This window comes from Cyprinus carpio, chromosome A15 (genome assembly GCF_018340385.1).
Source record: "Cyprinus carpio isolate SPL01 chromosome A15, ASM1834038v1, whole genome shotgun sequence".
NCBI lineage: Eukaryota > Metazoa > Chordata > Actinopteri > Cypriniformes > Cyprinidae > Cyprinus > Cyprinus carpio.
In genome coordinates this window covers 12,378,110-12,392,202 of record NC_056586.1, presented here as the reverse complement: position 1 = coordinate 12,392,202, position 14,093 = coordinate 12,378,110, and the positions used below count along the sequence as shown (strand labels likewise).

The window sequence follows — 14,093 nt, the reverse complement described above, 5'->3', positions numbered from 1 at the left end:
AGAGTGCTGTATCCAAGCATGTTAACAGAAAAAGTGTGGAAGAAAAAGATGCACAACCAACCGAGAGAACTTAAGCCTTATGAGGATTGTCAAGCAAAATCTATTCAAGAATTTGAGTGAACTTCACAAGGAATGGACTGAGGCTGGGGTCACGGCATCAAGAGCCATCACACACAGATGTGTCAAGGAATTTGGCTACAGTTGTCGTATTCCTCTTGTTAAGCCACTCCTGAAACACAGACAACGTCAGAGATGTCTTACCTGGGCTAAGGAGAAGAAGAACTGGACTGTTGCCCAGTGGTCCAAAGTCATCTTTTCAGATGAGAGCAAGTTTTGTATTTCATTTGGAAACCAAGGTCCTAGAGTCTGGAGGAAGGGTGGAGAAGCTCATATCCCAACCTGCTTGAAGTCCAGTGTTAGGTTTCCACAGTCTGTGCTGATTTGGGTTGCAATGTCATCTGCTGGTGTTGGTCCATTGTGTTTTTTGAAAACCAAAGTCACTGTGTACAAAGAAATTTTGGAGCACTTCATGCTTCCTTCTGCTGACCAGCTTTTTGAAGATGCTGATTTCATTTTCCAGCAGGATTTGGCACCTGCCCACACTGCCAAAAGCACTAAAAGTTGGTTAAATGACTGTGAGATTCTGCGTGAACATCTTGTATCTTGTATCTTGTATCTTGTGTCTAGGGACATTGTGCCCCAAAGTGAAGTGCTAAACTTGATTCTTGCTGATGTGACATGTTTATCTAAGCATTATGTAATGGAATTAGTTATGCTGGTCTGGCAAGTTTTCTCCAGACTGTTGATTGTTTCACTTCTGCAAAATGTTATATATATGTGACCCATTGGGCACAATAAAATTGAGCTTAGAATGAACTGCACTTTGTGTGTCTCATTCTTTGGTCCCGGGAACCTGGTCTCCTCTGCTCAGTAGCCTAACCTGAACCAGAAATTATAGTTGCGATCTCGAAGGCAAGAATATACGATTTATTCTTACAATGACCATGGTGTTGGTGTGCTTGACTGGCCAGCAAACTCACCAGATCTGAACCCCATAGAGAATCTATGTATTGTCAAGAGGAAAATGAGAATCAAGAGACCAAACAATGCAGATGAGCTGAAGACCACTGTCAAAGAAACCTGGGCTTCCATATCACCTCAGCAGTGCCACAAACTGATCACCTCCATGCCACGCCGAATTGAGGCAGTAATTAAAGCAAAAGGAGCCCCTACCAAGTATTTTTTTTTTTCCATTGGTCTTATGAAGTATTCTAATTTGTTTGTTTTTGTTAAATGTGAGCAAAAATCATCACAATTAAAAGAACCAAAGGCTTAAACTACTTCAGTCTGTGTTCAATGAATTTATTTAATATACGAGTTTCACAATTTGACAAACTTCTAATTTATTGAGATGCACCTGTATATTCAGATATTTGGATGGATGACAGATGGACGGGGCTGATTGATTGATGGGTGGGTGGGTGTATGGATGGATGGAAGGATGAATGGATAGATTTTAAAATAAAATATTATTTTCAAATAGGCCTATTGTAAATTGATTACTACTCCATATGAAGAGTCCAGATGCAAAAGTTGAATTTTTTTCTAAAATGAGCATTTTTATCAGCCTCCTATGTGTAGGTTCAGTATTTCACTTTAATGGCAATGAACAGTTTCTTTTCTTTCCCATTAAAAAGTAAAATAAGCTTGACCCTGAGAAATTAACGCACGTCAACTTCGCACAGGGCCTCGCACCCCCTTCCGACGGCCCTGGATGGATGGGTTTGGGGGATGGATTTAATGGATGGATAGATAGGTGGGCTGATGGATGGATGGGCGGATCGATGGGAAAATGAATGGTAAAATAGATAGGCTAGATAGATTTATGGCTCTGATGTCTGATTGAAAGTCATTGTAGAAGTATTTTGATGGTACGTAAAACAGCAGTCAGGTGGCATCGCTGAAATGATGTGATATTCCCTAATGATTTCACCTGATCCCGCTGACCTGCGGATGAATGACAGCAGAGCTGGTGTGGACCCGCAGACTAATGACTCGAGCGCTCAGTCGGTGTGTTCATGGGTTAATTCATGCTCTGTGAGGAATCTATCTGCTTCTTTCTCATAGGAACCTGCTATTTCTTGTTTTGTGACCACCAACAGCTCGTGGAGAACAATATCCAGCTGTACTGCTGATTTGACAGCGATGTTTATTGATTGTTTTATGAGGCTCGTGTGTGTGTATGGCAGTCGAAGATCTATGAGCAGCTTTTTGCGATGTGAATCAATAAGGTCGGGAATTATGAGCTGGAATTCGCTTAAGATCATGGAAGTACTGAAGAATCCAGGGGCTCATTAGAGCTGATTGGAGTTGGTGGAAAAGTCTAACTGTTTTATTGCTTTCGGCTGGAAGTCGGACGTTTTTTTTTTTTTTTTCTCGGATAACAATCGGGATAAGGACCACTGTCCACTGCTATTCGCACCCGATGGCTAAACATTATATCGTGTATAATCGCGAATGAGATCTGGAGCATTTCCTCACAATTCAGCGACCATCTGTGATCCAGATTTCAGCAGCGGGATAATCTGGATCCTGTAGCGGCATCGGCTCGGATCATCAGCCCACCGGGATCTGAGGGATCACTTTCAGAGATCGCCCACCCTCATCACTAAAGGTAAGAGCTTGTGTTTGAGTGTGTGACATGAGGGTTTTGATGGGCAGCATGATTTCATAAACTGCAGCCTACATTTCTTCACTTTTGCACCTGTTGTTTTAATGTCTTTATCCTGACTGATCGGAAGGTGTAGCGTAGCCTATAAATTGTGAATTTTTCTTTTTATTGGTTTTAAACATCCATTGTTTAAATTATTAAAACATTATAAAACATGATGATAATAATATTATTATTAATAATAAACTACATAATTTTAAGATGACTTTTTTATTTGTATTAGTTATTATTATTATTATAAATAAAATAGTAATAATTATTAGGCTATGGCTCTTATTTTGTGTCTTATTTTTATTTATTTTTTCATTTATTATTATCATTATTCTTTAATAGTAATAATAATAATAATAATAATTTGCTGTTTACGTTTAAGGATGTAATTTTATATTAAAAACATTATTATGATTATTATTATTATTATTACTGCTGCAATTATTGATGATGTGGATAATAATAATAATAACTTGCTATGGCTGTTTACTTTTAAGGATATCTTATCTTTTTATTTATTTTAAAATGTTTTTAAAATTATTATTATTATTATTATTATTATTTTATTATTATTATTATTGCTGGTAAAAAAATCCCCAAACCCCCTATTCCCAAAAGCTGTGCAAAACACAAACAACATTATGTATAATTCATTGCTGGCACGCAGATGGCAGTTTCCGGGCAAATTATTCACCGTAGTCTCATTTGACAAGTCAGGTGGTGCCCAGCCGACACCCCCTTCAGGGAAAAAAGTGATGGACATGCGAATGACTAGAGAACCTGGAGGAGCGAGTGCAGTGTGAGAGAGCAGGAGTGGCGGTGGGGTCCGGGGGGCTGGTCAGCAGTGTGTGTGTGTGTGTGTGTGTGTGCTCTCAACGGAGCTGCAGAGGCAGGACTACTTATGTCACCAAGCCACTGTTATTATGAACCCACCAATGAGTGTGACATGAGGGAGATGCTGACAGGCTGAAGGGATGAATGAACGCATGAATGAGAGACGACCTGCTCCAGGCTGCTGAAATTTTAACTACGGGGTTCTGGGCACTCTATGCTGCTCGGGGAGAGGACCAGCACTGGGACGTAGTCAGGCTGTGGCTCTGTGGGACAGCCTGCCATTGTGCTCCAAGTCTGGAGTGCGCTGTCAGATGGAGGTCACCGATCTGGATCTGGATCTGGACCCCCGGGTAGAGGGGTCTGAAGGAGAGTGTCCGTGCGTCCTGAGCAGTCCTGGGACAGAGCCTGTTGTGCTTGAGTATCCTGTAGGGTATGATCCGTACGGGTAAGCAACAGGGATCACTGCTGTCGTCCCGGGAGCTTGCTGCTTTAACACTCTGGCATGTAGGAAATGTGTCATAAACTGCTTTTCTGTTGGTATGTGCTCTGATTTTAATGTTAAACATGTCTTTGGTTTAATGAGAGTGGATAGATGTCCTGCTTTGATACTTCTGTTTTGGTACAGTATGTGTGTGTTACCACTCGCTTGATTTTTATTTGTATTTGTATTGTATTTTAATAACTTAAAAGGTATTTACGCTTGGGTCTGTCCTTCGAACTGTAGGTTGCCTTTGTAAGAGGTTTAGATTATTTTGACGTGATGTGAAATGACATTTTGACTTGTTTCCAGTGACTTTGTGAAGCACTGCACCCTGTGATTTGATTAAAGGATGCAGACTTTTTCTTGTTCATTTAATGTTTGTGACTCTTGTGAACATGAAGATATGGCTTGGTGCAGTTTTTGAAATTAATTAATCTATACTTTTTTGTCATTTATGGTATTTAAGAAATGCACTTTATGCTTGTACTTTTGACAATTTTAATTGCAATTCATCTGCTGTTTTCTGGGAATCTTAGAATGTGATGTGGCACTGTTGGATTGGAAAGTTTTGCCCTCAGTTGAATACATTAATCAATTCTCCCTCCGTCTCTTAGTTACATTTTTTATATCCAGACACTCCATTATCCCTCCAGAACAGAACACTCTGTTTGCAATGGATAATTATCATTACATGTCAAGCAGTGTCCTATAATGTGACATGCTGTACTTCACCTAAATCTATTTAACTGTTACTTTAACTATGAAACTGCTATCTAATTCTGTATAATCATTATAAATGCAAGTTTTATGACCTTGTGTTAAATTAGCGACTACATTGAATATTTCTACTTTTATTCAGTCATTCTTCATGCCAGCACAGGACTATTTAAATTAACTGCATTAAAATGGTGAGAAATGTGTGTGACTTGCCAACATTACTTTTACATTGATTTCTTATATATATTTACACTGCCGGTCAAAAATTTGGGGTCTGTATGTTTTTTTTAAAGAAGTCTCTTATGCTCACCAAGGCTGCATTTATTTGATAAAAAATACAGTAAAATTATCAAATATAATTACAATTTAAAATCACTTTTCTATTTAAATAAATCTTAAAATATATAATAAACCTTAAATTCAAATCATAAACAATGCTAAAAACATTATCTTAATATCAATAAACAAAACTTAATAATATCAATTATAAAAAAAGTAACTTAATATTTTTGTGGAGCTGTGATACATTTTTTGTGTACATTATTTAATTTTTTGATGATTAGAAAGTTCAAGATAGCATTTATTTGAAAGAAATATAAATAGATGTTTATTGACTGTCACTTTTAATCAATTTAATGTGTCCTTCACTGGAAAAAAAATGGTATAGAAACTAATTTCTCTCAGAAATACCTTGTAAATTTCACATTTAGAAAGTAATGACAATTAATACATTAAATTGCACATTACTTTTTAAAGAAAGACTGAAATAGTATTTTCTTTTCAAACATACTGAAGTAATCTTTGGATTATTTACAACTACAAACACTTTTACAGTGTAGCTGAATAAAAGTGAGAATTTTTCCTTTTTTATTTTACTGACCCCCAACCTTTTGAACAGTAAATTGTAATATACGTAATTTGAAATAGATACATAAATTAAAATCTAGGTGTCTAAATATATATAAATGTAATGTATATAAATGTGCAATTGCAGTCCCTTTGGTTTTATGCAGTGTTCATGACACTTAGTAGTTTATCATGTGAAAAGCATAATAGTGAGATGGCAGATAAATTAGTCACACTTTCCCCCTGGACACACTCAGACTGTCAGGATTTGCCTCAGGGATTCTGAGTTTTATTATATAATAAAAAAAATGCATAGAGTCATGTTTTTTGCAGACAAACTTGTGCTGTTTTTGTTTTAACACACCAATGTAGAATGTCATATGTAGTCAAGAGTAAACCATTTTGGACAGCAAAGTTAATTTTGCGCACTAAGATTCTACACTATTTAATGTGTATTCATAATTGTGATATGTGTAGTTAGCCAGTTAACAAAATTAATTGCATGTGTAGCATGATTTATGAGTTATTTCATGAGCTATTTTAAAACAGCAAAGTATGCATCAATCATCAACAAAGTGGGACCATTAGAAAACAAGAAGTTGATTTGAATGCTAATGAACCTTGAGGCACTGTGATAATTACCTTAATTAAAATTGCCAACATAAACAGTTCATCTGTGCCTTTTTCTTTCAGGGACAATGATTTACTTGGCTAGTTCAGTTCTACTTGTGCAATGTTTTGACATATTATAGACTTTATAATCCTTCAGACAGAACCCTGTAAAGATGAAGAAAAAAAAAGCAAATTATTTGGTATTAATGAGCTTTCACATCGGAAAATAATTGCAGACATTAATTCATCGTCATGAAACATTCCACCAAAGGCTAATTATAATCTTTTATTTTTATTAATCTTTTCAGACATTAAACTTTATGGTAGATTAATGAGAACTCAACTGAAGAAAATATTTTGATAGAAAACATGCCCATCTTTAGTATATATTACCATTTAAAGTGTCAATAAGATTTAATTTTTTTTATTTTTTATAAGAAATTAATAGTTTTATTCAGCAAGGACAGGAAAGAGTTTTACAACTTTACAAAAATATTTTTATTTAAAATAAATTTTGCTCTTTTGAACTTTTCATTTAAAGAATTTTTTTTTATTAATTACGGACTCTATGCTTTAGCCCAAGTGTTAGATGCTTCTAATCTAAGACAATTACAGCTCTACATTTGATAGAGAGATTCTGGACTTGAACCAGAGATATTTTAAGCTACTCTCAGGCCATTAAAGGCTTTGCACATCCCAATCAACTGCCCCATTAAAGCAAACCCCCAAGGCAGCATCCATATTTTACAAGGGTGTGCCATCCATCATGGGATTTGTCCTTCAGCAGACTGCTACTACAAACTCAAGCTGTATGTATTTTACTCTGATTTGGTACCTGGCTGTAGCCCAGCACATACTGATTGTGGGCTCACGTCCCAAAGCGTAGTCTGTGATCTGGAACCTCATGCCCCTTCATGCTGACTGCTGCTTCAAGTGGCTTTTCTCTCACTCTCTTGCTCTCTGCTGATGGTGTGGTGGTATTTAACCTGCTGGGTGACCACACACTCCCCATGAGAGCTTTAGGTTCCTGTACAGGACTCCAGCAGTGCAGCATCTCACTCTGAAGGAAAGGACTCTTGAGACAAGAGAGAGATTTGTAAGGTCCACTTAGTAATTCTGACTCATTGAAAAAGTATTTTACAGATAGATAAATTAATTGCATCTTTGAGAAAATCTTGTACACTCACATGAGATGAAGACCCATGTTATAACAGTCGTCCAACAATCCAACTTCACCCCTAAGCACCAGTCGCTAGTCAAACGAGCGCAAAATAAAAGCTACATGTGATAAGGAGCTTCAGTAGAACAACAGTGAACTGTGGTCAGATGAGATGCTGTCATGCCAAAAAAAACAGTTTTCCTGTCCGATCAGCCGTTATACGTTATATAGTTGCGCTTTCTCTATCACTTTAAATCTAAGGCTAATCTAAATAATGTGACATTGTTGAAAGCTTGATTTATATTTATTTTTGTATATATTTTAATAACAGCTAGAGCATGGTTGGCGGCTGTCATATGGGCCATGAGCCAGAAACTACAGTAAAGCCTACAGTGGGTTTGGTTGTGGGAGTACTTTGTATGCACAGAATCCATCTTGATCTGTGAAACGGCCTGCAGGATGTGGAGTGCTCTGCATTTTGAGTGGACTTTTGACCCTCAAGCCTGTTTTTTTAAAGCTCATGTTTTCGAAAGGCACTCACCTCATACTAATCAACACAGAGCCCAATTACTGAGAGAAACCCCGTCTCACATCTCTATCTGACACCATTGTATTAAAATGATTCCCATAGCTGAAAAATGAATAGAGAATTTCTGCTCATGCTAACCATGACATCTGAGAAATGAGAGATTTTTATATAAAGAACAATTCCAGCTTGAATTGTAGTTATTGTTACGTTGACTTCTTGAACTCCGCATATATTTGTTTGGTAAAATTACTGTTACTTTGGGTATGCAGAATTATTTCGTTTGTATTACAGGTGGGATCAATATACTATCTATTATGTACCCATTTTGAGAATATCATATTGACCTATAACTGTATCCGATTGACTGATGAGCAGAAATTGTCTTTATACATATATAATCGTCTATATATTCTCCATCATTCACCCTAGTTTCTCGTTATTGGTATCAGCCATTATAAAATGCATATTAGTAGACTACTAATTCTTATATGAGAAAATGCAGTTGTTAAAGGTGAAAACTGCAGTTGTCAGCAGGATTTTAATGGCACTATAATAAACACCTGTAAACAATAACTGTGCTCTCATAGACACTGGAGACTCCACCCATATGTTCACTAACACAAGGGTAGTTCAGAGGGCAGCTTTCAGCTTTAATAGTTTGTTATTTTATGGCTACTTATTTCATTAGTTTTAATCCTCATATGCACTGAAACAGCCTTTGTATTCTTTTACAACAAGATTTTCACTTAATAATGCAACAGAACATGGGAAGTACAGTGATATTAGCTGAGCAAAGTGATGATGGATGAGCCCGCCGTGGAGACAATAATGGTCATTTTCATATAATCAACTTAAGCATGCTCTATCATAGTCTAATGTAGATTTGCAGCAATGTATGATTTGCATAAACCATTGCCGTGTCTTTCGGTCTGGTTGGTTGAGCTTGTTCTTCTGCTCTCTCTCTCTCAGGGAGAAGATGCCTTTCCACCATGTGACGGCAGGATTGCTGTACAAGGGGAACTTTTTGAGTCGCTCACTCTCTGAACACAGCAACAGTGAACAGCTCGCCAACATCTCGGTGGAGGAACTAGATGGTGAGCCATGACCTTACAGACAAAAACACAAATGCCTGGCACTATATTTACTGAAAGTCAAACTTTGAACCACTTTTTTGTTATGAGGGTGACTTAATAGTTATTCAGTGTGAAGGTTATAAAGGTTATTCACTTTATAATTATTTCCATTAAAGGAATAGTTCGTTCAGAAATGAATGAATTTCATTTAATTTTAAATTATGTTTGGTGTTATTTATGTATTATTTTATAAAGATGTGGTACTATTGTTGAATTTCAAAAAAAAAAAAAATTTAAATGTCTGATTTTGAAAAGAATTCAAATTTTGGGACAACATGATGCTGAGTTAATAAAACCAAAAAAAAAATAAATCAACTAAACAAACAGATACAGTTATACTGTAGGTCAAATGGCTAAATAATGGCAAAAATATCGATCCTATTACTGATATAAACCAAATATTTCTGCATACCCAAAACGACAATCATTTTACTAAACAATTTAGTAGAAGTCAGCGTGAGGGTGAGAGACTAATATTTTTGAAGAACATTCACCAAAAGGAAATGCAAATGCAAAAAAATAAATAAATGACATTATTATATATTTATTTTTATAAATATGTTTAAGGGATAATACATTGTGTCAGCTAGTTTTGATTTATGTACTCATGTATATTCATTTATGAGTGAGAATGAATTACTGATCCCTTAAGGATTCTATATTTTTGTATTAATAACTTTTTAATGAAGGCTATTACTAACCATTACCCTGAAGTGTTTTTGGTTTTATATGTAAATCAGGCATTAAATCATAAATCAAAAAATGTATAAAAATGATGATAAAAGCTGCGCACGTCCCCCCAACACTCTTCATCATGAATCAGGGCGAGTGAGGCAAAGCACTAATCAATGAACACTGCCTTTGTCAACAGAAAGGAGCTCATGAAGGGATATACATCGAACCCTTGAGGCCTGAAAATGAATGCTTAAGTGGCATATTAACACCACAGGGCATCTGCAAATATACAGAGCTGCTACAAGTCATTGACTTTGTTGGTTTTGCTCTGAAACAGTCCAAACTGTGAAATGCAGCTGCTGGAGTCCTGCTGATGTTGTATTGATCGTATCAGGAGGGGTCAGCAAATACTCCTTAATCACAGAGATACTCTTGTGTAAGAGAAACAGGGGGGTTCTGGAGTTCTGAAACCGTACTCCTTGGCGATTTATAAAATTCAAGTTAACGGCTACTGTCACTTTCAAATAAAAAAAAACAGGCAACACAAATTAATACCTAACTCCTGACGATATATTGAGGTCTTACAAAACAAAATAATTGGTCTGTGCAAGAAACTAATGTTATTTAAAACATTATTACCTGTAATCCATAGCCTCAGGCAAACCAGGAAGCCTGATTCTTTTCCGTGAACTTGTTATTTGGGACAGTTCGTTTCAATCAACTGATTCAAATAAACGAATCACCAGTTTGTTTTAAAAACCGATTCACCAGTTTGTTTACATAATCATGTGATGACGTAATGAATAAGCAATTATATTATTAAAATACCCAATAATAATGTGAAACATGGATGTTTTACATGTCTAATGTTTTCAACAGCTCACCTTTTTACATAAGCAATGATAAACTATATATAAAAAACAGTTTTTGCCCCTTCATTCAAGTGCTTAGTTCATGCCTGCGCAAATCAGCATTTCATCCATCTTCAGTCCGAGTCAGAGTCATTTCCTCAGTTCAGTGAATTGCTGGAGTAACTGGAGTGATGAATGAGTTGGCCAAAACCGGCTTTTGATTGAGTGTCTTATAGATTTGCGCTGCTTGAGCCACGAACTGTTTCAGATGGTTCAGTCCGATTTGGTGACCTTATTCAAAAGAATGATTCGTTTGTGAACCGGACATAATTCCAGACCGTTTGCTTGACGCTAGGGCTCCACAATTAATCGAATTGGTGTGGATGCCACAATTACGTAATCGTTCAAAGAGGCAAATTAATCGTTCAAAGTCTACTTAAGTTATTCTGTTTGTTTAAGCATTTTTTTCTTTCAACATGTTAACTTAAGGGTTTTTCCCATTATTTTAATTTTAGCTTTCGTATAACGTTATAATACCATTCATATTTGTATTTTTTATCATTTAAAGAAGAAACCAATCCGATGTATAGTTAACATTTGAGGCTTAATACTTTAGAAAAGCACTTTTTCAGTTTCAGTTTTTTCAGTTAGAGTGTTTTCAGCTTGTTTATTTTCATATAAAGATACGGTATGCAGTTGCATCAAACAATGCTATAAACATCATCCGATGTAAATTGTTTTAATCGTAATTAATAATCGCAATTACAATTTCAAGGGAATAATCGGCAATTATGATTTTTGTCATAATCGTGCAGCCCTACTTAATGCTATGGATTACAGGGCCCTGAGGGTGAGTAAATTAATAGGAAATTTTCATTTTTGGGTGAACTATCCCTTTAAGAGGAACAATATAATTACAAACTGCTGAATAATAATTTGTCTCACATGTAAATGTTCAAAATAGGCAAATCTACATTCAGAAGAAATATGTACAGTTGTAAAAGTCACTGGCCATGTGAAGAGCACATTTGTAGAAAGAAAGACATTTCTGTTGAATCTTCAGGTATTAGATCTGAAAATTTATCATTACATCATCTGACATTTTTGTCTCTAAAATGAACAGCATTTGTCAGATGAATAGTCAGAATTGAGAGGACAAAATGTTTCTGAAGGTTGTTTTCAAACAGACTTTACATCTGCGACAGACTCCTTATGCATATATTCATGAGTTTGCCTCTACGTACAAAAACAAATCTAATGCCTTGACTGTGCAAACACTTTGCAGCTCTCCGAAAATCTTCTTGCATGTGTGTGTCTTGTGGAATAACAATTATGAGCATCCTTTTCCTAAGACAGATGTTCTTCGGCTCTGATTTGGCTATGAAACATAACTGTCAGTGTAAATGTGCATAACTGTTGATATAAAAGCCATTTGTGTAGCTATAATTGTGACAGTATATATAAAACATGTAATGGTTGATAAATATCTTTAGAGATGTGTTTTTATTTCCTCCTGACAAAGCTTATTGTTACTTACAGTAGGTACCTAGTTTTTTGCCTGTTTGATCCTGATTTGGGGTGAGTTGCAGATTATTTAACACTGACAGACAACATGGTCAGTGAGATGCTTAGTAAATAGATAGGGTTGAATTTCAGTCCTAGTAGCAGGTTTGCCCAGTCATGGAAAACCTGTAAATTTAAGGGAATTTAAATGTTAAATTGAATTTAAATGGAATTTAGAACCAACTGGAAAGGTCTTGGAAATGAGTACAGAATTAAAAATCGTGGAAAGTAGTGTGTTTTTGTTGTCAGTATTAATTTTTATAGTATTTTCCAAAAAAATCAAAATTTTCTTTCGTGAGAAGATTTTCCGAAATTTACATTTTCGGCTGTTTTTCATCTTCTTGGAGACTTTTACACTCTAGATAGTGATCTAAATCTAAGGTTTAATGATTGCTATCATTTAGTTGTTATATATTTATTTTTTAGTTCGTTTTTAAAATTCTTAACAGAATTGTATTCATTTTATTTTTATAATTTCTTTTTATCTCATCAAATGTATACTTGAATAAATGACCCTGGCAAAGAATTGGTACCTGATATTAAAATGTAAATCTGCCCCGGAATTCTCTATAAAATTATTTTAAAAAGTAAATAGTCTAAAAACAGCTGGAAATATCACGGAACAATTAAGGGAATTAAATTTTAGGAACCCTAATTTAGTGTTTAAATCAGCAGTTCAATGGCTTACAAAAATATTATTATTATAATAAAAGAAAAAATAACAGTATCCTGTCAGTCACTCTGTCCAGGATATGTCAAAAAAGAAAAGGAAAACGAATTGTTATTCATTTAGTAGTAAAAATTGTAAAAATGCTTTTTCTCTTATCAAATGTGTCATTGAATATATGACCCTGACAACAGCATAACTTGTTGCTGTGATAGTTCACCTTCAGTTGCTGGAAAAAAAGGACTCTTATGTCAGAATGCTGTTCATAGACTTCAGTTCAGCATTCAACACAATCATCCCTCAACAGCTCATCTACAAGCTGAGTCAGCTGGGGCTCAACACTTCGCTGTGCAACTGGCTGTTGGACTTTCTGACTGGAAGACCTCAGGCAGTACGGGTCGGCAGCAACACATCCAGCACCATCACACTGAAATCACTGGGGCCCCCAAGGATGTGTGCTGAGCCCCCTCCTCTTCACTCTGCTGACCCATGACTGCACACCGTCACACAGCAGCTCCAACCTCTTTATTAAGTTTGCGGATGACACGACTGTGGTGGGTCTCATTAGCAACAGAGATGAGACAAAACTACAGGAGCGAGGTGAGCCGCCTGGCCCGGGTGGTGCAGTGACAACAATCTCTCTCTGAACGTGGAGAAGACGAAGGAGATTGTTGTAGACTTCAGGAGAGCACACACTCAGCACGTTCCTCTGACCATCAACGGTGCGACTGTGGAGAGAGTGAGCAGCACCAAGTTCCTGGGTGTGCACATCACAGAGGACCTCTCCTGGACCGACAACACTGCAGCACTGGCCAAGAAATCACAGCAGCGTCTCTACTTCCTCCGCAAACTGAGGAGAGCCAGAGCCCCCACCCCCCCATCATGTACCACATTCTACAGAAGGCACCATCGAGAGCATCCTGACGAGCTGCATCACTGTGTGGTATGGCGCCTGAAACGCGTCCTGCCGAAAGACTCTACAACGCATAGTGAGAGCAGCTGAGAAGATCATTGGTGTCTCTCTCCCCTCCCTCCAGGACATTTATGGAACACGTCTCACCCGCAAAGCCCTCTGCATCACAGGGGATCCCACTCACCCATCACACAGCTTCTTCAGCCTGCTACCATCAGGGAGGAGACTGCGGAGTCTCCAGGCCAGGACCAGCAGACTGAAGGACAGCTTCATCCAGGCTGTCAGGAAGCTGAACTCCCTCCCGAACCTGCCCCCCCTCCCCTCTTCTTCCCCAGGCACCACTGAACTATGAACCCCCCCCCCCACACACACACACACACACACACTAATT

At 36.9% G+C, this 14,093-nt stretch overlaps 1 protein-coding gene across 2 annotated transcripts in view; it reads left to right on the top strand.

The window, feature by feature from the left end:
* Nucleotides 1–1,824: 1,824 nt before the first annotated feature.
* The window catches only part of LOC109094374 (calcium-binding protein 8-like), a 51,082-nt gene continuing 38,813 nt past the window's right edge, over nucleotides 1,825–14,093 (top strand). Inside the window, exons 1-2 of one of the 2 annotated variants that reach the window (XM_042771054.1) lie at nucleotides 1,825–2,674; nucleotides 8,870–8,994. In XM_042771054.1, coding sequence (XP_042626988.1) covers nucleotides 8,877–8,994 — 118 coding nt within the window. In that variant the 5' untranslated portion in view covers nucleotides 1,825–2,674; nucleotides 8,870–8,876. Of the gene's footprint in view, nucleotides 2,675–3,477; nucleotides 4,002–8,869; nucleotides 8,995–14,093 lie in introns of those variants that run through there. The other variant, XM_042771053.1, reaches the window with a different exon arrangement.